This window comes from Sardina pilchardus, chromosome 2 (genome assembly GCF_963854185.1).
Source record: "Sardina pilchardus chromosome 2, fSarPil1.1, whole genome shotgun sequence".
Classification (NCBI taxonomy): Eukaryota; Metazoa; Chordata; class Actinopteri; order Clupeiformes; family Clupeidae; genus Sardina; species Sardina pilchardus.
Genome location: NC_084995.1, coordinates 9,632,403 through 9,658,156, shown reverse-complemented (window position 1 = coordinate 9,658,156; position 25,754 = coordinate 9,632,403). Strand labels below are relative to the sequence as shown.

At 40.6% G+C, this 25,754-nt stretch overlaps 1 protein-coding gene across 5 annotated transcripts in view; it reads right to left on the bottom strand.

The window, feature by feature from the left end:
* Positions 1-25,433, bottom strand: part of LOC134061862 (butyrophilin subfamily 2 member A1-like) — a 47,258-nt gene extending 21,825 nt beyond the window's left edge. For 3 of the 5 annotated variants that reach the window (XM_062517689.1, XM_062517683.1, XM_062517698.1), the window contains exons 1-12: positions 25,136-25,431; positions 12,739-12,786; positions 11,825-12,175; positions 11,488-11,643; positions 11,130-11,261; positions 8,168-8,233; positions 7,725-7,814; positions 7,365-7,403; positions 4,455-4,499; positions 4,160-4,210; positions 3,990-4,052; positions 2,493-2,585 (exon numbers count right to left, since the gene is read on the bottom strand). In XM_062517689.1, the coding sequence (XP_062373673.1) occupies positions 2,493-2,585; positions 3,990-4,052; positions 4,160-4,210; positions 4,455-4,499; positions 7,365-7,403; positions 7,725-7,814; positions 8,168-8,233; positions 11,130-11,261; positions 11,488-11,643; positions 11,825-12,175; positions 12,739-12,784 (1,132 nt within the window). In that variant the 5' untranslated portion in view covers positions 12,785-12,786; positions 25,136-25,431. Of the gene's footprint in view, positions 1-2,492; positions 2,586-3,989; positions 4,053-4,159; positions 4,211-4,454; positions 4,500-7,364; positions 7,404-7,724; positions 7,815-8,167; positions 8,234-11,129; positions 11,262-11,487; positions 11,644-11,824; positions 12,176-12,738; positions 12,787-25,135 lie in introns of all 5 variants that reach the window. The other 2 variants (XM_062517673.1, XM_062517704.1) reach the window with 2 other exon arrangements.
* Positions 25,434-25,754: the final 321 nt, after the last annotated feature.

Below are 25,754 nucleotides of genomic sequence, written 5' to 3'. Positions count from 1 at the left end.
ATGCTAACGAGGTTGATTAGCTAACTTAGTTGATGATTTCTAGCAGTTAATGCTAAAAATGCTAACTATGCTAACAATGCTAACTATATGAACAATGCTAACCAGGTTGATTAGCTAACTTAACTGATGATTTCTGGCAGTTATGCTAAAAATGCTAACTATGCTAACAATGCTAACTATGTTTACAATGCTAACCAGGTTGATTAGCTAACTTAGTTAATCATTTCTAACAGTTATGCTAAAAATGCTAACAATGCTAACTATGCTAACCATGTAACTAGCTAACTTGCTAGTGAGGACTTTTATTTTGAAACATTTGTTGCTAGGGTAACCATGATGGCCACTATCAGAAATAAAGAAGTTACTGTAGTAAAATCATGTTGGTTGTTATGGAAACGGTCATAAACGCTTAATTTGAATGGTTGCTATGTTGGTTGCTAGGTATGTGGAGGTTTCATGTAGTTGACTGGAGGCATAGGTGATGATAACTGACAGTTGGAATGGTTGAACAGTTAAATAGTTGAGTATTTTCAATGGTTAAATGATTTAATAGTGTATTATTGCAGTGAGGACTTTTATTTTGAAACAGTTGTGGACAGAGGAAACAGTTAACAGGATATGTAGTCTTAATGAGATTGTATGCTTAAAGCCTGAGAGAGAGAGAGAGCTGCTGCAGCTGGACTGGCCACCTGGCATAAGATTCTAATTGCCCTATTATGATGTCATAATCACAATGTTAAGTCTATGGGGGGAATTTTAATAGTTTTTATTTAATAGTTCAAAAAGTATAAAAGTTACAAAGTTGAAAAATACATAGCTGAAGTCACCTAAGTAAGACCTACGCAGCGCAGTTTGAATGAAGTTTCTACGTTAAACGGTTGAAGCTGAATTGCACGCACAAAAACGTTACAGGAAAAATAATAATAAGAAGAAACAGGATAACAGTAGAGTGCATTTTCATGCACTCTAATAAGAATAAACAGCATAACAGTAGAGTGCATTTTCATGCACTCTAACAAGAATAAACAGCATAACAGTAGAGTGCATTTTCATGCACTCTAACTAGAGAATGTAATTCCAAGGAAATTACGAGTGCATGAAAATGCAAAAATGTACAGATAAATCATGTAGATATGGTTACTAAGGTGTTGCTAGGGTAGACATGGTGGTTTCATAGTTTTTGAAAGTTGATGGTGCAAAGATAGACAGTTTAAAATTTAATTAGCTAACCTGATTACCAGATTAGCTAACCTGGCTAATGATTTTAAGCAGTTATGCAAAAATGCTAACAATGCTAATCATGCTAACTATGCTAAAGAGGTTGATTAGCTAATTTAGTTGATGATTTCTAGCAGTTATGCTAAAAATGCTAACAATGCTAACTATGCTAACCATGCTAACATGCTAACTTGCTAATGAGGACTTTTATTTTGAAACATTTGTTGCTAGGGTATCCATGATGGCCACTATCAGAAATAAAGAAGTTACTGTAGTATAATCATGTTGGTTGCTATGGAAACTGTCATAAAAGCTTAATTTAATGGTTGCTATGTTGGTTGCTAGGTAGAAGGAGGTTTCATGTATTTGACTGGAGGCATAGTTGATGATAACTGACAGTTGGAATGGTTGAACAGTTAAATAGTTGAGTATTTTTAATGGTTAAATGATTTAATAGTGTATTATTGCAGTACTTTGCAGACTTTTATTTTGAAACAGTTGTGGACAGAGGAAGTATGAAACAGGATCTGTAGTCTTAATGAGATTGTATGCTTAAAGCCTGAGAGAGAGAGAGCTGCTGCACCTGGACTGGCCACCTGGCATAAGATTCTAATTGCCCTATTATGATGTCATAATGTAATGTTATATGGGGAAATTTTAATAGTTTTTATTTAATAGTTCAAAAAGTATAAATGTTACAAAGTTGAAAAATACATAGCTGAAGTCACCTAAGTAAGACCTACACACCGCAGTTTGAATGAAGTTTCTACGTTAAACGGTTGAAGCTGAATTGCACGCACAAAAACGTTAGAGGAAAAATAAAAATAAAAATGTTTTCATGCACTCTAATAATAAGAAGAAGAAGCCTAGGAAGAACAGTACAGTGCATTTTCATGCACTGTAATAAGAAGAAGATGCCCAGGAAGAACAGAACAGTGCATTTGCATGCACTGTAATAATAAAAATATACATGAGTTACTTCTAATCTTCTCTTTCAGAGTGTCCACTTCTCTCTTACGCTCATCCAGTTGATTCTGCAGCTCTGACACACAAATACGAGTTGATGTAGAAATTACACCAGGAGTCGATTTATAGTGGAAAAGGTTTGATGAATAAACTAATGCTGTTTACACTGAGTACTTGCAATACCTAGATGGCCACCCGTGGTTTGTTTGTTTGTGTGAAATGTATTTTCTTTTTACTGCATAATACTAGAAATAAGTAAAGTTATCATGAGTAATATGTTTTCCAGAGCTTTCAGATCATTCTGTTACCTTCATTTTGCTGCTTCAGGTTCTGCTTCTCTTCCTGGAGGTTCTCGGCACCTATCACTTCTCCCTCCAGAGGTTTTCTGATATCTTCTTCAGCTATTTTATATTTTAGAAATCACATCATACAGTACATTACATTTCAATAAATAATTCAGTAGTGGATATAGTTAGGGTAATGGAATTGGAACTTAGGAATTTTATATTCATAAGTGGCTTCCGTCCTGATGTTTCTGTTATGTGTTCTTCCACATATGAGATGGCTGTTATTATTTTATTATGTGCCCGTACTGTCTCTGTGTACATCAGTGTGTTCCATGTAAAATGGGATGACCAACACCCTCTCCTGTCAGTGTGGAAGGATACTTAATCCCTAACTGTTTCCTTGTGTAGCTAGAGCAACTGGTGGATCTTTAGGTGAAGTCATGCTAGCTCTCCTTATAGTAATAGTTCAGGCAGGACCATTTAAGGAAAATGATAGTATTTATTTACATTGAGGAAGTGGCTGAGGGGTAAGGTGGGTTGCAGGAGAACCAACATGAATGGATAGGGTGAAGCAGCTTAGTTAAAGGGATAATCCGGAGTGAAATGCACTTTAGATCAATTTTTTTCGGACTATTGGGAGTACATACGTTGAGTTGACACCAAAATCATGTCATTCGGATGTATTTTGAGAAAGTTCGAGCTCACCGTTTTTAGCCAAAACTCGTTAGCCTGGAAGTGACGCGGGCATGTCTTTCGCCGCTACAAAACGCTATTTTTATACCTCTTCTACTGTTCGAGTAGAGGGTCCCTAAAGCCAAACCGAAGTATCCCCACGTCTTTATGTGGTCGGATAGAGAGTCCAGAATAAATTTAATCGAGTCAGTACCTTTCCGGAAATGTCGCTGCTGCAGCTGGCAACGCTTGTTCCACACTTTATTAACATTTCCGGAAAGGTACGGACTCGATTAAATTCACTCTGGACTCTCTATCCGACCACATAAAGACGTTGGGATACTTCGGTTTGGCTTTAGGGATCCTCTACTCACTACCACGTAAGTGTATAGTATTGTTTGGAACAGTAGAAGAGGTATAAAAATAGCGTTTTGTAGCGGCGAAAGGACATGCCCGCGTCACTTCCAGGCTAACGAGTTTTGGCTAAAAACGGCGAGCTCGAACTTTCTCAAAATACATCCGAATGACATGATTTTGGTGTCAACTCAACGTATGTACCCCCAATAGTCCGAAAAATTGATCTAAAGTGCATTTCACTCCGGATTATCTCTTTAAGGTGCCCTGAACAAATGTAGCAAATCGTACAGTAGGGGTAGCAGGGGATCAGCTGAGCCATCAGCTGGTTGAGATCCACTGATTGAGGCATAAGCTTGACTCTGTGGCCTGCCTGAACGAAAGCTATGCCGAGTCAGTGATAAAACAACTCAATAGAGAACCTTTTTGTTGGCAGAAGTAGCTATAATATGATAATAACAAACGTAATGATAAAAAATACACATGACTTACCTCTAATCTTCTCTTTCAGAGTGTCCACTTCTCTCTTACTCTCATCCAGTTGATTCGGCAGCTCTGACACACAAATACGAGTTGATGTAGAAATTACACCAGGAGTCGATTTATAGTGGAAAAGGTTTGAAAAATGAACTAATGCTGTTCACACTGAGTACATGCAATACCTGTAATCCTTTTCAGAGTCTTCACCTCCTCACTCTGTTTCTTCAGTAGGCCTGGCAAGTCAGAAATAAGGTCATTTTGTATGTATTTGTCCATGCAATTGTAGCCAATATTAACCAGGAAGGCCAAGGAAGCTTCAGTATGTCTGAGTCCAAGACCAAGACTACAAAAGCCAGGACATATCCTCATGCCTTCAGTCTGGTGTTCATTTCGCCTCTCTGTCACTGGGCTCCAGTGTGGTACAGTAAGGAAAGGTACTGCAATAGCAATGATCTTTCAGCGATTCATAGTACTCACTCTCTGTCTCCTCCTTACTGGCTTGCAATGGGTACTGATGAGACTCTAAAAGATCAAAGACCATTTTGATTAGGTTCTTTACATTCATTCAAGTTCATAATGGAATTACATTATGGTATTATGTGCAGCACATGTGGATGTTACGTTTTTTCAGATAGCTCAACATCCTATAAAATAGTATCATACAACATCTCAATATACTGTAAATCCTCAAATTGTGGCCGGGGTCTTTTATTTACTTAGGCTGCGCAAAGCAGAGGCCTTTATTTGGGGCAGTTTTATATTTGAAGCAGGCCTTTATTTTTTATTATGCTTCTGAGTTGTTGTAGAACTTTATTCTTAGAAATGAAATAAAAGACTACTCTCAAAGCGAGTAAGGTATGGGTATTGTTGCGCTCTTGAGTCTTGATGACAGATTTGTTTAGTCCAGGTGTGTTTAAAACAAAAGATCTCAGAGAAAAAGACTGTGGTGGTTCGCGCGTTGAAATACACTAAAGAGTTTTTTGTACCTTAAAACAATGTTCCCAAAATCATTTCAGTGATTCATCAACTCGGGTGAACGGCAATTCTGCATTTGCTTCGTGGCCCTCTATCAGCTATAACCGCACTAAATTTACCAGATTGGGTAGCAGTTCTGTAGTACGATGGAATGAAACATAAGAAACTACAAATCAGACTTGCTACAATGTCGCAATACATTATACTTTCGCTATTTGCTGGACAAACAAATAGCGTTTGTGCGACAGAGAAAATGTGCTTTAGTGTTGCTTTAGAGTGAGCCGATACTGTTCAACAGTTCCTGTAACATAGATTTTCTGTTTGGTTTGGGATTTAATTTACTTTTGAACTTTTTGATTATATTGCTAAATGTTAGTAACCTGACTCACGCCAGATCCTTGTAGTTCGCTGAGCTTCACACAAGGATCTGGGACTTATCTATAGGAGATGTATTTCTGAAGGCGGGGCCTTGTAAAACATCCTTGCATGTGATTTGATAAACCACTTGTCCGTTATCTTGAATGACGTGCTAGGCTACTTCAAGCTCTTGCCAAACCCGGTCGGAAGAAGAGTGAAAACATCCTTGCCGCCAATAAATGTCTTTAAAACCATTCTCTGTTCATCTTTTAAAGAATGAATACTCGATAGATTCGACCAAAAAAATCAATGTCAGCACAAGACTCCTCGCTGCATGTCGCCATTGTTGTTTGAATCAAACACTCGCTTCGGCGCTCCTGATTGGTTCATCATTTTTTGCCCCCTGGAAGGAGTTTGGATTGCCCTCGAGCCCAGACCCTTGTGTGGAGCTCAGCGAAACGCCTCTGGTGGAGCATGGCAGAACTACAAGGGTCTGGCGTTGAGTTCTCAACGGGCCTGAAAATTACAACCCGACCCGACCCGGCCCGTGGCTTTCAAAGCCCGAGCCCGGTGTAACCCGACACATATATTTGAATTATCTACCCGAACCCGGCCCGCGGCCCGACGCCGGCGGTCGAGTTTTCATGTTATAGCCTATGGAGACGGCCGGTCGTTAATGGCACAATTATGTGCAGTGGCCTAACCCACGTAAAACCTAGTGAAACGATATTTTCAAAAATAGAAACATGTTATAAATGGGAAAACTTACTGTTCTTGCTATAAAAAAGGCAGAATCATCCACAGAGCATGATATTTCAATAACCGCTTCATACACGCTTCATGATGAGTTGTTAGCTATTCACGAAGACGTAGGCTATGGCCCAGCAACAATAGGCTACTGCCATTTTATTTTGTTCAAGGAGACTTCTTAGAACTTGCACAGGAACTCATAAATGTTGGTGCAACACATGACAGACCTGCCGCAAGCTCTGTCCTTCCATCTCCCAACACAGTAGCGTCACGTCTGCCCCTGCTCCATGATTGCATGCACCTTGCATGCAGCAGCCAGGCTTCCTTTACGATAGATAGATAGATTGATCCCCATAGAGAAATTCATGATGATTCGCAGTAAACAGCAGCGATGATTAATAAATGTTTTGTTTTTTTCCCACTGAGTGGAAAATATTTAGCCCGAGGACCGACCCGACCCGAGTCATCTGCTTATTATTTTCGACCCGAACCCGGCCCGAACCCGCGGGTCCCGTCGGGTTTGTCGGGCCGACCCGGCCCGTTGAGAACTCTAGTCTGGCGAGAGTCAGGCTAAAATGTTAGGACTGATGGATACCAAAATCTAGGAGTTATTGGATGGTTCACTATTAAGTAACTATGTAGTTGAAAGAATGTCAGGATTTCCACCTACTGTTGCTCGCACTCGTGTGAAACGCCTGAATGTCTAATGGCTGAAACATCTGCTCACTCTAAGTAAAAGCTTCTTTAGCAAAGACTTTGTCTACTATTTTTTCAGACTGCGACCCTTCCTGCCTTTTACTGATATCTTTTGGTTTGACGCACCTGTTTAAAAAGACTTTCATCAAGAGCGCACCCCACCTTTTAAATTCATAGGCTGGAATGCCTCGCAGCAACAATTGTGTTTAAATGTAGTAGGCAAGCTCAAAAGGAGGCGGCAAGCGACTGACAGCTTGAGAGTGATGTGTTGGAGACCCATGGTATAGAACACGACTTTTCATTGGCAACAGTATTAGAACGACCGAAAATATAAAATAGACCTCTTTTATTTCATTGAGTAAAGTTGATTTTTTCTAGTGCTCGTGGACTGATAGCTCTACTAGTAGGCAATTATTACCCCGGCCTGTATTTGGGGGCCGGCCTTTATTTGTCCAAATAGACCACGCCCCTGGTTATTATCCGCTATAAATAGAATCCCGGCAATAATTTGAGGATTTACGGTAATATTACGCATTCCACACCAGTTTTGATTTAATGGCTCAGACGATACAAGGACGCGATGACATTAAATCACACATTGTGGATTACCTGCTGCTCCATCCTTTGAGTCTTTAGATTTTATGAGACCTACAAAAAAACAGTCCTCTTTTAGTCTACAACATGAGCACAAAGCATAACATGTGTTTGTGACAATAAAACAGCCATGTCCAAATTATATAGAAGGTTTGACATGATGAGCAAGTTTCAGAGGGCTACTACTTCTACTACTACTACTACAAATACTATTACAACTGCATGTCGTTGTACTTGTACTCTGCACAATGAGCTGGATATAATCTCGTCTAATTAGCCTACTATTACATGTATATATCTTACTTACATTATCTGTAACATTTGAGCTGAACATGGCCACAATTATTAGTACCACATTACTGAAATGATCCATACCTTTTCTGTTCAAGACAAATACCGTAGCAGCACAGGACAGTAGCAGTAGCACTAGAACAAGAAAACTAATGAAGACTTCTTTCCAAGGGCCTGCACACAGAATAAGAAAATTAACACCAGAGTTTTAGTTTTAGTGTTAACTTAAAATAGGAATCTAAACTGTAAAACATCACAACTCCTTGCTATCAAATGGCATAAAAAACTCACACAAAATAATTTACAATTCTATTCAGCATTTAAATAATGTAAGCATTAAAACCTATGTGCTCTCTTGCTTCAGTCTTTCTTCCAACTCTTCAACATGTGCTTCAGGAACAACATTCAACAGAGTGAGTCATACACATCAGATCTAACATACACCATCAGATCTGTGCACTGGACACCATACTTGGTGTGTGGCGAGTGTGTAGTGGGATCATCCCAGCTCTGAGCGGAACTCTTACCTTCACTCTCCTGTTTCCGACTCTCCATCTCTGCCTCTTTGTCCTTCAGTATCCTCTCCAGTTCCACTTGACCATGAAAAACAAAACATTTTATGAAGTACAACCCCACATCAGTAACTGGAATATTGTGTAAAATGCTAATAAAAACAGAATGTGATCATCTGCAAATATCAGGGTAAATATATGTTTGTTTAGAATTGAATTCTGGCAACACATTTTTAAAAAAAAGTTTGGACAGGGCAGCAAGATACTAAAAAGGCTTGTAGTGATAAATGAGGAATATTCACAGCTAATTTCTTTATTCATTTTGGAAAAGACAGAAATCTTGACTTTAGGCCATGCTGTAAATATAGCACTTGTAACAATGCAGTAAATAACACTATTATTATTATTATTATTATATGTATCTCCAATTCTAGGGAGTTTTTCCTTGCCCCTGTTACTCATGGGCTCTCTTTGAATGTCTAACACTCTGTAAAGCGCCATGAGACATGTGTAATGTATTGGCGCTCTATAAGCGACATTAAATTGAAATTGAAATTATTATTATTATTATTATTATATTATTAATATTATTGATGAATAACAATAACAAAGTTTTGCAACGGTGTATAACTCTGCTCCATTCAATGTAAGCAATGGAGTTAGGCAGGGAAGCATTTTATCTCCCTTTCTATTTAATATTTATATGGATGAATTATCAATGTTGCTAAATGACTGTGGAACACCTTGTATGGTTGAGAGCACCGATTCTATTTCCATATGCTGGGTTTCAACAGTTACTAAGGGTCTGCTCTCAATATGGCTTAGACTTTGACCTTAGAAGCAGGGAAAACAAACTGTCGTTTCCTGCTTTCTCTCTGTCTGGTACTGTCCTTTAGTGTGACAAATACTTTGGGCACAAAATAACTGATGACCTGTCTGATGATAGGGACATTCACAGACAGTAGGCTACTATGTGCACAAGCTAATATGCTGAATTGCAAATTTAGCATGTTCATTGTGAAGACCACACTTTGTAAAGCTTTTTGCACTCCAATGTATACTGCCCACCTGTGGCAGCGCTACAAAAAAAAAAAGCAGTATGCAGAAGTTCACTTCGCTTACAACACTAGTGAACCCTGCCAGGCGCGCCTGCAGGCGTACGTCCGTACGTTTTGACTATTTGAATCATTTCACATGAATATATCTAAAAATCTTTCTTTAAAACCTTTAACAAGTCCATGTCATGTATAACTGCAAAGTCCTATTAAGGGATAGAAATGTCCATAAAGACTCAGTCTAGTTTTCTATTGTTGTGATGCAGCATCAGACTATTTACACATGTTTATTAGGGTGTTTCCAAGATGCAAGCAAGCAATGATGAGGACAATGTAGTTGTAAGAGTGGAACACAGCATCAGGTATGACCAAAAGTGAGAACGATGGTAGTGAGGATTTTCAACCAGGGATAGGCCGTTGGTTGTCGCTGATCAGGGATCAGGAATCAGGGATCAGGGATCCATGGCCATTACCTAGTCCCTATCTGGAAGATGGTCTATCCAACGTATAAAGGGAAGGTTGCATTTGCCAGCCTATTACTTAGGCAGGTGTTCTCCTACGTGTCTCTTAAGCCGGCGCCCACCAGAAGCGGCGTTCAGCGGTGTTCGGCGGTCTGGGCTTGACGCAAAGGATTTTAGAATAGTTTTCTATCTCTGTGCGACTGCTGCGCGGCAGACATTTCCAGTGGGCGTTGCTCCATTGAAAACAATGGAGTTCTAATTTTTTTATTGTCGCGGCGCGCCGCGTACGTGTCTGGTGGGCGATGGCCTTTATACACATTGTACTGTAGACAAACTTACTCTGTGCAGAATGATGTAAATGTATTCCTCTGAACTGTATAGAGAATGGAATGGAGCCTTTCATTGGCAGCAAAAAAGGAAGAGGGAGTCACTCCCATATGTATAGATCAGGAAGGATAGCACTGCCCACTGGTCTTAGTGCACTGAAAAACAAGGCTGATGCAAAAATGACAACTGCCCTGACCAAACATGAGTGAAGTGCAGTAAGTGTGATGTTCACCTGGCTGGACTTCACCACAAAATAAATGTCTGTTGAGTTTCACCAGCGATATGAAAAGCAACAAGGGACCCATCTAACACACAGTGAAGAGACGTTTTATGACTTGAATCAACATGGTATATATTCAAAAATCATTCACAGACAATTTGTTTTTGCATTTGTTTTGTCAGAAAGATCCTGAATTTAAATGAATCAAGAGATTTCCAATTAAATATGTCCATGAATAATTAATCAATTTATTGTTAATGAATTGTTTTTTACATTGGTAAATCGTGGAAAACTATATACCTAAAAGGGACATAGTCATTTATAAATGACGGTACCCCAAAATAAAGGTCAAAGGTCAATTTTTGAAAGTGAGCTCGGGAAATTTATTTTAGGCCTAAACAGACTTAAAATCAAAGGTGTTTGATTTTTTTCATTGATATTCTTAATAAGTCCCATGAGGGTTAAAACCAGACTTTAACGGTATACGCTAGAACAAAACTTAACGTAACTTAGCCAAATGAGCAGATCACTGTTAGACGTTGTTGTTGCATTATTGCATTTGGATGTTGTTATGCTATGTAGGCTACTTTTTTTGCACAAACCTAAAACCGAGAAATGGACAAATATTGTACAATATGAAAAAATATTTTCGGGGTGGGGGGACCTGACCGCAATAAGTGGTCAGGTCTGTGCAACCATTGGCGTTTTAGTTCATATGCTAATATCCCAACATTATGCTCATTGTGGAATTCTGAGTGCTGTATTCATTTTTATTGAATGTGTTTTCTCTTGTTTTCATCTGTCTTTTATCATGTTTTGTATTGTGCTATGGACTGTTTTTTGTGCCCTGAATTAACGTATAGATTGATTGATTGTATACATTTACTGTATATCTGCAAAGGTAGTACCTATACCTGTATCAATGTGTGGCAAGACCCTGCTCTCTTTTCTCTCCTCTTCAGACAGCCCTACAGAGCACGCAATCCACTCAGAGTCAGAGGAGGAGTGAACCAGCCAGGAAGTTGCAGTGACAAGTCCATGTGCATCTGAGAAAAACATCACAGACAAGTTGAATTATTTAAACTGGTGACTAAACCTGAAGGTCACCATACTATGCTAACCATGCTCTGACTAGCGCATAAGATGCTTCCGGTGTAAAAGCAGGCAAGGGTTTTGTCAACATAAATATCTAACCAAATCACCAATTAATCACAGCATAAAGTATATTAGTTTTCGGGTGAAAGTTGCATTTCAATATATCACTGCACTCACCTGGTGCACTGTGATGGTTCTGACTGGAGATTTCTGAGCCTCCACGGTTTCTCCAGGTGAGTGTAGGCTGAGGAGACCAACCATCTGACACACAGGTAACGTTCACCTGCCCACTGCCTCCATCAGTGACTGAAAGGACCGGTGGGGAACCCATCACTGATGGATATGGGTGGAGGAGACAGGAAAGAAGATCCTTAATCTCCAAATTTACAATTTCAAGAGAATGGAAGTTTGCTTTTGCATCACCAATAATAACTTACAGGGAATCATTATTAATGGCAGAGCAACTTTAACACTAATCACTAATGCAGTACATTGATTACATGTTTTTTCCCACCTTTCACAATGAGGTGAACACTGGCCTGCTCATACCACGTATTCCAAGCAACAAAACAGACAAATTCTCCACTGTCTGCCAGTGTGACGTTCTCCAGTTTCAGGGACACGTTCCCCTTCTCCAGCTCCCCTATCAGGGACACCCTGCCCTTATACTGAGGGTCAGCCAGCTGCTGCTGGATCTGCTGCTTCTCATAAAGCAGAACTGGAGTTTTGTACTCATTGGGTCGGTGCCAGCGCACCTGCAGTGATTCAGTGAACGCAGGAGAGAGTGAACAGGGCAGGATGATCGAGGATCCCTTCCACACAGAGAGTGGGCCATCAGGAACAGACAAGGTGAATTTGTCAGGCACTGAAGATGGAAAGAAAGAGTCAGAAAGGGCAACCCGTGTTTCCTGATTCCTAAAATGATTTACATGTATTTTATACGGCATTCCTATACTGATATATTTTATACCGTAGCATTAACATTATGTAACATACAGTATGGTTCAATAATCAGCAATGGCACTGGAAACCAATGTCAATCTACAAAATCTGCATAACAAAATGTTTCATATCAAGATCTCTATATTAAGGTTGTGTATTGGAATAATATTCATGACAAGAATTCTCACAACAAACTATTTTGCTGTCTATAACCTTAGTTTTGATGCGAGGCACAGATACATGACATGTGAGGGACACCAAATGGGAGAATTTATTTTCTTTCTTTATTGACAATGAAGATCATTAACTCCCACTCTCACAAAACAACCAAACCAAAGGAACGATTATGTAGGCTACATAGAACAACATTAGATATGAAATACGTGAATAAGAAGCACAAAACCGATTTTTCTGACAGCGGTCTGTTATACAAAAGTATCAGATCTGTGAGATCTCAGCATGCAATAAATGAGTAAAAACACTTACATGGTGCACCATGACAGGCAGGCAAAACGAGCAGCAGCCACCACATCACTGACAACACAAAACAAGAAGTTAATTTGATTAACATATGCATCTAGAACATACACACACACACACACACACACACACACACACACACACACACACACACACACACACACACACACACACACACACACACACACAGGGGGATAAGTAACCTAGCCTACCACCTGTTAAGCTATGGGTTCTTCATGGGTTGGAATAATATTAAAAAAAGGTTGTAAGTGGGAAAATTCACATTTTGTGATTTGTTTTCTTTGTTGATATGTGCCTCAGTGCCAGGTCATTTAAAACATGCCCCCCTTAAAGGGATATTCCGCCATTTTTGGAAATAAGCTAATTTTCCACCTCTCCTCGAGCAAAACAATTGATATTTACCTTTTTTTTTTTTACCTTTCGCCATTCTGAGTCTGGCGATACAACTTTTAGCTTCAGCCTATCATAGATCATTGAAACGGATTAGACCAGTAGCATCTCGCCTGCTAGCATCATGTTTAAAAGTGACTAAGATTTCCGGTAATTTTCCCATTTAAAACGTTTCTCTTCTCAAGTTAGAAAGTGCAATAAGACCAACTGAAAATGAAACCTGGCGTTTTTCTAGGCTGATTTGACATGGAACTACACTCTCATCTGGCGTAATAATCAAGGCAACTTGCAAACGTACCATGGGCACAGTGATATCACGCAGCATCTGAAAATAGTTTCATAAGCCCTATTCGCACGGGATTAGTATTACCTGTGGACCTCTGGTCATTTTCAAATTATCACCCCACCTCTGTGTTACTTGCAGCGCATTCGCACGGGATAAGCAAAGTCTGTAAATAACTCTATTTTCACTGACATTACACCCGGATATGTCGTATGCTAACGTCCAAAAACAACGCAGAAAGTAGAAAAGATATGCAATTGCAATGGCAATCACTGAGATGCAGATTCGCACGGGATTAGTATTATCACCGGACGTCTGTGTTTGGCGAAATACAGTAGGTAATTTGCGGCGGAATTTTCACTTTACAAATTACAGACATGGCACATTCGCACGGGACTAAGATCTCAGGCATTCTCCGCAATTATCACAAATCACCAAAGGTCCACAGGTAATACTAATCCCGTGCGAATAGGGCTATAGACAACAAACAGTAGTAGTGTCAGTAGTTTGCAAGTTGCCTTGATTGTTACAGAATGGCTGGATGAACGGGAAAAAGGTAAATATCAATTGTTTTGCTTGAGGGGATGTGGAAAATTATTTCCAAAAATGGCGGAATATCCCTTTAATTCTACATAGGCTCATCTGCAGCTGCGTTTCCATTACTAATATGCGCAAAAACTTTGTCAATATTGTCTTTATGTCGAAAATCTAAATTTTCGCAATTGCGGTGTTTCCATTACATTAGGCTATAAACCAAATTAAAATCTTGTGTATTCTCGCGTGCTGTAAGTCATTAGGAGACATGGCAGATACATACACTGATCATCAGTCATTATCAGCCATCAGCGGAGGAGGCGAATGAGCAGCGCGCGGTGGCCGTACGTTTTGGTGGGGCAGAAACATAAAATTAAAAATGACATATTTCACAGGAGTTTGTTGTATGCTTGAATCATGTGACAGCCATGTCAGTAGAATATTTCGTAGATCAGCCCAGTTGATTAGTTTCTAGAACTAGATTCTAGATTTTTTTCAGCACCGTTCTCATCACGTTAAAGGAATAGTTCGGAATTTTGGACATAGGACCTCATTTCCAACTTTACCAAGGTGATATAGGCCTAGGTCGGCGGAGACCGTTTTTATCGCGTTTAACCCCTTCCTTCAGTTGCAGTGTTCCCCTTTGCTAACGCTGGTTCTGAGCTAACGCATTTCAACGGTAACATCCAAAACTTACCAAAACCGTCTTACTCACTCCACAGCACACCCGAGACAAGTCAATTAAAACGTCAAACTATCGATCTACATGTCCGTGTTGATAGAATAATTTTAGAAATAAAACTAACCTTGCAACTCAATGATTTATTACATTTTGAGGGACTAGTTTCTCAATATCAATCCGCCACTGACATACAGGGAACAAAGTAGGCTATTGCTAGCCTGACGACGTCATACTCAATTCTTATCAGAATATGAGTCTGAAACTGCTCCATTCAGCTGCGATTATGGGGCGTGATTCAACCGATACAGTGCGGGGGGGATAGCTCTGCACTCATTGGATAGACCAAACCAAGCAGAACAAGTTATTGGCTGTCAGTATCTGCGAAATCTAAGACAGAAATATGTAGCAGGGTAGGCTATGGAAAACATCCTCCTTCGTTTTTAAAAATAATTCCTTCAAACTGTATGCAATGAACAGCTGGGGAAGTGTGTCGTTAACCCAACGAGCAAACAGACATTTTAAACAAACGGGAACAACATCACCCAAACATGCTGTTTTAACTGGGTGAAAGTGAAACTGAAGTTTTCCCACATATCCTTGTTGGTCTAAGTGTTCAGAAATAGTTGTGCGAATCCGTGATAAAACCTCCGTTTCAATAGCTAAGATAAACGAAAGGCCAAACTGCATGAACAAATTATGCATTCATAGCCATAGCGTTTCTGTTGCAATCAAAATCAACCTAAGCGAACATGGTCTCACACCCAACTCGTTGAACGAGTTTAATTTTTCCACTAAAGCTCTAACATGGATGGAGTCTTATCTGGACTCAAGGAAGCAGTCCACCAGAATTAATGATGTATGCTCTTCCTTTGCCAACAGTTCCATTGGAGTCCCACAGGGATCAATTTTAGGACCAATTCTATTTAGTTTATATATCAATGACCTGCCTCTGATTTGCCCAGACGTCAATATTCAAATGTATGCAGACGACACAGCAATTTATACGCATGCTAAAAATAGAGAACAGGCTGCTCTAAAACTTACTGCAGTCCTAAATAAAGTATCAGATTGGCTAACTAGTAGCTGTCTGACTCTCAATGTTAGTAAAACAGTTGCTATGTATTTCTCTAGAAAGATAAATGCACAGCAACAACCTGACATACTGGTCAAAGGAGAGGTGATTAAAATAGTTGACCATTTCAAATACCTGGGCATAATTATTGATTCTAATCTAAATTTTAAAAAGCATATTAAGAAGATATCCAGAAATGTCAGAGTGAGTTTGATTACTTTTAGACATATAAGACATCAATTACCCTTGCATGCTGCTAAACTGTTTATGCATTCAATGATTTTCTGCCATTTGTCTTATTGTGCTACAAGTTGGTCTCAGGCAGGGGTGACCACTCTGAAACCCTTGTACTCTCTATACAAACAGGCTGTGAAAGTGTTTGATAAGAAACCAAGAAAGTATCACCACTGTACTATCATAAAAAAACATAGCCTGTTAACATTTGACAGTTTTATTTGTTTCTCTGACATGTGTCTGATGTACAAATTAACCCATGATCTTGCACCACCACCACTTAAGCAATGTGTGTCATTCTGTAGAGACAATGTTAGGGTATCTAGGGCTGCAATGAGAGGTGACTGTTACACTACATTCAAAAAGACCACTTTTGGCCAATCAGCATTTTCATATCAAGCAACTAGAAAATGGAACTCAATCCCACTCCATATCAGAGACTCTTCAAGTTTTAGGGGTTTTAAAAAGTCTTTGAAGACATGGCTCAAAGACAATCAAGCTTGTGATCATTGACCTTTGTTTTTCATTTAGCTTTTCTTTTACTTGTAATGTTAATTCTATTGTCTTTTCATCTGTCTGTGTTTTTACTGTGCTTGAACATCCTGCCCAGGGACTACAGGTGCAAATTAGCTATTTAGCTAACCCTGGCATAGAAGTTATTCTATGCATGGTCCCTGTCAAACAAAATCAATAAACTAAACTAAACTAAACCGAAGTTCCCTGCAGAAAAAGAATGGAGGCGGGGCTAAACTTCGGTCTGGCATCCAGGCTAGGCTATTGCAATGCGATGCAAGGTTAGTTTTATTTCTAACATTGTTCAACACAGGCATGTGCATCGATAGTCTGACGTTATAATTTATTTGTTTCGGGTGTTCTGTGGAGTGTTTATAGTGGCAGGCTGGATGTTACCGTTGACTTGCGTTATCTCGGCACCAGGTTAGCACGAGATGAACGCTGCAACTCAAGGAAGGGCAGAAATTCACTGAAAATGGTCTTCACCGACCTATATCACGCCAACTAAGTTGGACATGAGGTCCTATGTCCAAAATTCCGAACTATTCCTTTAACCAGCAAAGCATAGCAACGTTGTTGCTATGGGTAAACAAAACTAATTGAGCGGTTGCGTATGCTGCGTTTTTGGGAAAGTGTTGTCAGCGAGTTCACAGAGGAGCTGTGGATTCAACATTTTAGAATGACACGAGCCACTTTTAATGAAAAAAAAAAATGTTTCAACATCATTCTCCCGGTACCACTTCCTGTCGACAGTCTTCTTCGTCGTTTTCGTTCCTTTTAACATCCGGTTGTTGGATCAAGTGACTCGTGTGATGCGAAAAAAGTATTTCCATTGCAGTTTTGCGAAATATACAAATTTCGATACCCTCTAAAAACCACCTCACCGGAGCGCAAAAACTTTTTATCGAATTTTTTTTTTCGAAATTTGTGTGTTTCCATTAAGCACATTTCTTTTCGCAACTCTTAATTTGCGCAATTTAATGGTCAATGGAAACGCAGCTTGTGTCTATTTTGTCCTCTGGTCCCACACCCTCTATCAGCTATTTAGTGAAATCACCTGTAGCCTATTAAGTGCAGAGGTAGAACCAATTCATACTTTACAGTGACTACCGTGGATACCTGGAGAGTCCTGCCGGCGTATGACAGTTTGTTTGTTATTACCTCCGGTTATGTTTTCATCGGGGACCGGCGTTTGTTTGTCTGGCTGTTTGTTTGTTTGTCTGTCTGTCTGACTGTCTGTTTGTTAGCAAGATAACTCAATAACTTATGGATGGATTTCCATGACATATTCAGGAGAGGTCTGAAATGACCCAAGGAAGACACCATTACATTTTGGGAGTGATCTGGATGCAAGATTATCTTTAACTAGAAAATGTAATTCCATGGAAGGAATTACCATTGCATGTAAATGCAAAAAGGTTGCTGACTGTAAAACATAGGCCTATAGTTAAAAAGACAACTACACAGAAGAATAGATAAATAACAACTCAATTACAATTACACTGAAAAGTCACATTTAAAAAGTGATTTATGAAAATGCATCAAAATTGTGGATATAGGCTATTATGGAAAATAACTCTTCATTTATTAGAATTGTAAAGACTGAAATGAAGTTGCCAACTGCCTGCAGTGAAACGACTGGTAGGATAGCTTATAGCCTTCATATCTACAGTACACTAATGCAGGTTAAAAGTAGGCCATAGGCTATAGACTTTTAGACACCATTGGAATACGGAATACAATCTCAAACAACGCCACGATGATGCAGCAACAGGTAGGATATCTAGCAAATGTAATGTTAGCTTACAGTAGGATATTTTATGTAGGCTAATGGCTATTTCTTCGAAGTGTCTCCAGGTGTGTGATTGTCCTAATAGGAATGTACAGTAAGCTGTTAACCAAGGTTTTTAATTGGTGAATGATACCGAAAGCTTTAAATGGTACACTGGTGAGCTACGCTTGCTCAAAAGAACTGGCCGTGTCCTTGAACGCCGCTTCAAGGACTCTGGGCTTGCGGTCCACAAGCTAGCTTACCGGGAACATCAGAGGGCCTACAGCAAGTCCCTCAGCGATGCACGCTCACAGTTCTACTCCAACCTCATCAACAATAGCCCTGGTAACTCCAAGAAACTTTTCTCAACCATAAATCATCTCCTCAACCCCCAGACCCCCCTACACTCCGTTAATACGCAGGAGCGGTGCAACAGCTTCATCTCCTTCTTCAAAACAAAGGTAGACAACATCCGCTCCACTCTCTCCGGCCCCTCTACCTCCATGTCCCCCCTTCCCTCTGCCCCCCCTGCATCTCCAGGCGATTCGGCAGGCCTTCAGTCCTCTCAGCTCCTCTGCTGCTTCTCCAACATCACACAGCATGACACTGAAAACATCCTGAGACAGATGAAGCCCTCCACCTGTGCCCTGGACCCATTTCCCTCTACTCTCATAAAAGATCACTCTTCTGCAATAAGTCCCTTGATCACCAATATCATCAATCAGTCCCTCCAGTCCGGCCATGTCCCCACATCCTTGAAAACTGCTGTCATCAAGCCACTTCTCAAAAAGCCCACTCTTGACCCAGAACCACCTGCCAACTACCGCCCCATCTCCAATCTCCCTTTCCTTTCGAAAGTGTTGGAAAAGGTGGTCTCTGCTCAACTCCATAAACACCTCACCACAAACAACTTATATGAGAAGTTTCAGTCTGGTTTTCGCCCTGGCCACAGTACGGAAACTGCCCTGGTCAGGGTCACAAATGACCTGCTGCTGACAGCTGATGCTGGCTCTCCATCATTTCTCATCCTCCTTGACCTCACTGCAGCATTCGACACAGTTGACCACCACATCCTTCTACAACGCCTCCACTCCTCCATCGGACTTTCTGGCTCCACCCTGGCTTGGTTCACATCATATCTCACGGACAGAACAGAATATGTATCCCTGGCAGGTGCAAATTCAACCACACACTCCGTCACCTGTGGGGTCCCTCAAGGTTCAGTCCTAGGCCCCACCCTCTTCACTCTGTACATGCTCCCCCTTGGTGATGTCATCAGCCGGCATGGAATGTCTTTCCATTGCTATGCTGATGACACCCAACTCTATATAAAAACTAACCAAACACCCTCTGCAGCCCTATCCACAGTTTCCACCTGCCTGGAGGAGATAAAGGCGTGGATGACGGCAAACTTCCTACAACTCAACAGTTCTAAAACAGAAGCTATCCTTGTTGGCACTCCACACCAGATCCGGGCATCCACTATCACCAGCATCCCCCTCCCCGGTCATGACATCCACCTCTCTCCCTCAGTCACAAATCTGGGTGTCAAGATGGACCCTCACCTGACTTTTGAGGCACACATCAAACATCTGTGCAAAACCTCCTTCTTCCACCTCAGAAACATTGCCAAACTCCGCCCTTCACTCACTCTCCCCGACGCCGAGAAACTTGTCCACGCCTTCATCTCCTCCAGGCTGGACTACTGCAACGCACTCCTCATCGGGATCCCCAGCAAGAACATCCAGCAGCTGCAGTATATCCAAAACTGCGCTGCCAGGATCCTGATGAGGGTGCGGAAATTCCAGCACATTACACCCATCCTCAAATCCCTCCATTGGCTTCCGGTTCAGCTCAGGATTGAATACAAAATTTCCCTTCTGTCACACCAGTGTCTCCATGGCTCTGCCCCCCTTTACCTCAAAGAACTCATCCCCCCCCACTCCTCCTCACGTCTTCTCCGGTCTGGACAGTCAAACCTCATCCAACAAATAAGAACAAAGCTAAAAACTATGGGTGACCGAGCTTTCAGCTCTGCTGCACCCAGTCTGTGGAATGCCCTCCCTGACCATCTAAGGGCACCACAGACTGTGGACTCTTTTAAAAAAGGCCTGAAGACGCATCTTTTTAGAAAAGCTTTTAACTAAAATACTCTCATCTGCTTTTATATGCTGGCTTTTAGTTTAATTTTATATGATCGTTTTTAGCTTGTTTTTTTTTATATGCTGGTTTTAGCTAAATTTTATCTGCTTGTTTTAATTCTTCTGTTAATTTTATCCTGTTTTTTGGGTGTGTGTGTGCATTGTAGCACTTTGAGGTCATTGATTTGGTGTAAAGTGCAATACAAATAAAATTTATTATTATTATTATTATTATTAAATGATTGCCTGGCTGGCAAGTCCATAGCAAACAACTAGCTTGCTAACAAACAAACGTGAAAATTATAGCAATGCAGTTTGTGCTAGAAACGACTGTGAGAAAAAGGCTTGAACCAAAATGTCTATCAGGTTGGACTTAAAACGCTGGTTGAAGATCGGTGTCGTGTAGTAGGCTGCTCTGTCGAGATAAAAGCCCTTGTGTAAGCCCTGTTGGCCTTGCAGCCTACCCGACGTTAAACCTAGCCTGGAGCAAGTTTGGTTGTCGTTAGCTAAACACAGTGTTAAATTTACGTTGACGTTAGGTTAGATTGTCTTTAGCTGTTGATAACGTTACAGAGAGCAAACCGGTTACTGTAACGATATATAAACAAATCAAGTAAGGAGTAGCCTAACAGGAGATAAGACGATACCGTCCTGGTTTATGGCATGGTAGAATGTTTTCATAGCTGTTGCAGCTTAATGAGTAGACAAAACATTCAGGTTTAGCCTGGTTTAGCGCAGGCAGCGGTGGCATGACTTTGGATCAAAGATCCTTGATTACTGACAGCTGAGCACTGACGTAACAATTAATCTTTGCCGCCAAAGGGTCTCACTTGCTGCGTTTACATGAGAGCTTTAATTCCGAATAAAACCAAGTTAAATCGGAATAAAAGTTAATTCCGCTTTAAAAGAGACCATGTAAACGCTTATTCCGCTTGAAAATGATTATTCAGAATTAAACTTAATTCCGATTTAAGTGGTTGGTTTATTCCGATGTTAAAGCGGAATTAACCCCCCTCCTTGATCATGTAAACCTTTATTCCGATTAAAAGTTTATTCCGTTTGTTTGGCGCATGCTCGTACAAGGAGGAAGAAGAAGCGCATGCTCGTTTCATGGTTAATTCGGCTCCGTCTTCTTCCCCCCTTCTCCGACAGTCTTCTCCTCCTCAGCTAGCAAACGTGAAGCTTGACAATATTCTCGAGCTGCTGGCTAAATAGTAGGCCTATTATCAGAGTTACTGTGAAACCCGTTTTCATTATGTTATTGTCCATGCTGTAACGTTAACCCGAGATGACAAAAACGTTGCTAGCCAGCTAAAGTTTGTTTTCTTCCGGTAGACCTTATTAGGCTACGTTCATGCGCCGCCTGTCCAATCGGAACCCTTCCCGACCCCCAGACGTTCAGCAGAATACAATAAAGCGTAATTAACGTATGTTCCATGTAAACGCCAATTCGGAATTATTATTTCCATGTAAACTCGAAGGAGAATATTTTAATTCCGATCTATTTATTTCTGAATAAACTAATTCAGAATTAAAAACATCATGTAAACGTGGCCAATGTAAACTCTATGGGAATTTTAAACTCTTTTATCGTAAATATCTCAAAAAGTGTAAAGTTCACAAATGTGAAATATACATAGAACAAATCTCCGTTTCAAGAGCTTTGTAGGAGTGCTTGAATGACGTCAAACGGTTCAGTGGTTCTAGAGCATTTAATCGTTGATTTTGGTCGGAAGAAGAATAATCTTAAGAAGAACAGTGATAACAGTACATTGCATTTAACATGCAATGTAATTAAAGGTTTAATTATCAACATTGCGCTATAAGGCTGTTATTTTTCCCCCATGCACTTGAATGGAGGCTGGATGTCACAATGTCCTAGGCCAGCTGCGCTCGTTAAGCTCCCAGAGTAGCTCCCGGGCTAATCAGAACACCTGTGAATCCAATGGTCTAAGCATACAATCTGACTCTCCCTGAACTACACATCCTGTTGAAGTGTTTCCTGTGTGTCAAAAGTTTTTTTTCAAGGTGATTGCATGAAAGTGTTTATTATTTTTGGTGCAAACCCCAAATGTGGGGGAACTAAGGCGCTTGGCGGAGGTCTGCGCTCTCAAGCCCGGCGCCCACCAGAAGCGGCGTTCAGCGGTGTTCGGCGGTCTGGGCTTGCCGCACAGGATTTTAGAATAGTTTTCTATCTCTGTGCGGCTGCTGCGCGGCAGACGTTTCCAGTGGGCGATGCTCCATTGAAAACAATGGAATTCTATTTTTTTCCGTGGCTCGGCGCGCCGCGTACGCTTCTGGTGGGTGCTTTTCTAGTTTTGTTTTGTTTTGTTCAAGAAAAAGGGTGCAAGTAAGGCAAATATAGGCTATATAGTACAATTTATACCCAATCAAATAACATTACATTCAATTCATCAAGATGTAATACGCTAATAAATTCAAAATATACACATATAGCCTACATAAAAAATAAAATAGCTGTCAGTAGGCTATGCAGGATGTTTACTAGGGGTGTGAATCTCTCCCTTTTAAGATGATTCGATTAGTATCGATTCATAAAGCTACGATACAATTCACAGACGATGCAGTTTAATACAGAATGATTCAGTGCGATTCGATACGATTCGATACGATGCGATACGATTCGATAAGATGCAGTAATAGGCCCCAAAATGCAATATAGTTCTTAATCTCATTTTATTTTCCATACTGCAGATTTTTTGCCTACTTTGCCTACTGGCATGAGAAAAGTTAAATTGCGCATGTCATTAGTTATAGCCTGCTTTTTCCAAAAGACTTGACTGACTGGATTGAAAGACTGAACAAACATTTTGATAATAAGAACGTGGCCAAATGCCTTTAAATTAAATCACTCGGCCAATTAATATATACATTCATAGGCTATCACTCTATACTTAGCTGCTGAACCAATCACAATAGTTTAAAACTATGTGATGTTATGTAGCTGTAGCTCTTGGGGAAGAGTGTCTGTCTGGATTACCATTCATAAATAAGGAGGCTACTAACACACGTTGTGAGGAGTGCGTTCAACACATCAACAATACTAGGCAATAGCCTACTACCTCCTCAGTCAACTTTCAGACGTGCCCCGAACACACAGTAAGGCACCGAAGCATTTGGGAGACACCCGCGGAAAGGGGAATGCAGGAGGCTGACAAGAGGTGTTTGTTGTAGCCTAACCCTATGAAGCTAGGTTTGAGGCTTCTGCTTACGACTGAATATATGACTTCGTTCAGGATACTGCAACACACGTTAACGTCAGCGTTATCTGCGTTAGCGTTATATTTATGGCACTGTAGCAGTGACGCTACTATCCTTGTTGGAGAAGGCTAGACGCCCTTGTGTGTTAGCAAATCAGGGTCGGTCTTATGATTTTGAAAGTAACATAATTTGTAACATTAGTTTTCCGATTCGTAATTTTAAAACCGATTTCTCAATCGATTCATAGTATTTAAACCGATCCAGGGGTTTGCCTTCTGATGCACTCACATTTTGAACATTTCGAATGATTTCCAAATCGTATCGGTTAATCTTTACACCCCTAATGTTTACGTCTCTATAAATAGGCCTATTATAAATAGACGAGCTAGATGTGTGGGGTGATTTTGGAAGCGTTAAATTAAATACCAATAGGGCTCGGGCACACGCATGGCATTCTAGGAATATCGCCGCCATGTTGGTAGTGCACCGAATATCCATTCATTCAGATGCAGAAGACAAGAAGCAGAAATATTCATCTTATTCCTTAACCCGGAAATATGTATCGTTCCGATACTGTTTTCAACTTCCGTTCATTCTGTTTACATGTGCGTTCTCGGTAGCTAAATAGAATATGCTTCAACAGATGTCTTTCGAAATGTAGTCAATTCTGCCCTCAGCATGGATATACTACATCATATGACCGATATAAAGTAGAAAAGTTTACTTTCTGCGTTATGAGATGTTAAGCACTGTCAACCGTCACGCTAAAATAGATACAACGCAGCTTTGCCGGAAATAGATAACCGTTTTCAGTGTCATGGCAACCCCCATTGTTGGCTACGGAATATTGTGAATAGTATTAGCGATTATTTTCCTCTTGCGATATGTGGGTTGCGCTGTTACACCCCACTACACAGCAACATACCACCAAGAAGGCAAAAACGAAGTAACAGGAACACATTAATAGGCGGGAGTAAATCCATAGTAATCCATAGTAAACTAAGGAGTGAGGCTGTCAATATGGCTGTGCCCGCAAAGTTTTCCCCAGCCCTATATTGAAATGTATCTTTGTGTCCACTTTCGGTTTGGCACTTTATTGACGGTCCCTAAACGCTCGACTAAAAGCAGAATATTCACACGGATGCATTGTGTCTATTCGCAAATGTAGATAGATAGTTCTTTCGGATGAAAACGTTTCGCCTATGATTTATTGAACCGCAAACTGCAAATCTTCCAAATCTTTAGTTTACTCGAGTAGGTGTGAAGGCTAGTTCATTTAATTAATATGATCGCTCCCAACGGCTGGGAATGCGCCTATGCAAAGATTCTATAGCATACGGTGACTAAAGTGTGCAGTGTGAATGTGGATCAAGAACGGGAAAGAAAGAACTCAGGTACAGTAGCCTACCCTACGGTGTTCTGTGCCTGTAGGCATAATGGCGTTGTGGTAAATGGAAGATGGCTACTGCTCAGGAAGAGTTTCACTGGACAGTGTTATAAACTGAAAGATATAGTGCAATGATGCCAGGTTGTCTCTTACCTGTCTACCAGGATTCAGAATTTCAGATGTTATAACCAGGATTGATATGTGTAGCCTTTAGACTATAGCCTATCGAAGTAGCCTCCACACTAGTGGTTTAATGGGAGTGAAGACATAACGACAACAACAGTTCTCTTGAAGGTCAGTGGTTGTTTACAGAGGGAATACTGTTTTACTTTCGTTTTCTGGTGCGCACCAGAGATAGGGAATCCAGGCGCACTAGTGAAAAGACTGAGTGACTTCAGACTTGACTCGACTTTCGAGACTCGTGAACATGGGTCTGAGTCTAAATATAGGCCCTGGACTTCTTTTCCAAATAGGCTCTCAACCACACACACACACACACACACACACACACACACACACACCCCTTTGCTGTCTATAACATTGAAAAATAGGTGGTCATATTTTACAAAAACAGTACTTATTGATTTGATACTGCTGGAGAAAATGGGCCCCATGTCCTAAAATACTTTTGCCCCTCCCAAATGCTAGGGGGGTTTGGGGGCATGCTCCACCGTGACGGAAATGTTGAATATTGCATTGTAATATTGCCAATCACAATACAACCTATGAAAACCTACACAGGTGAATGCAGGTGTGTGTAATTTATATCGGA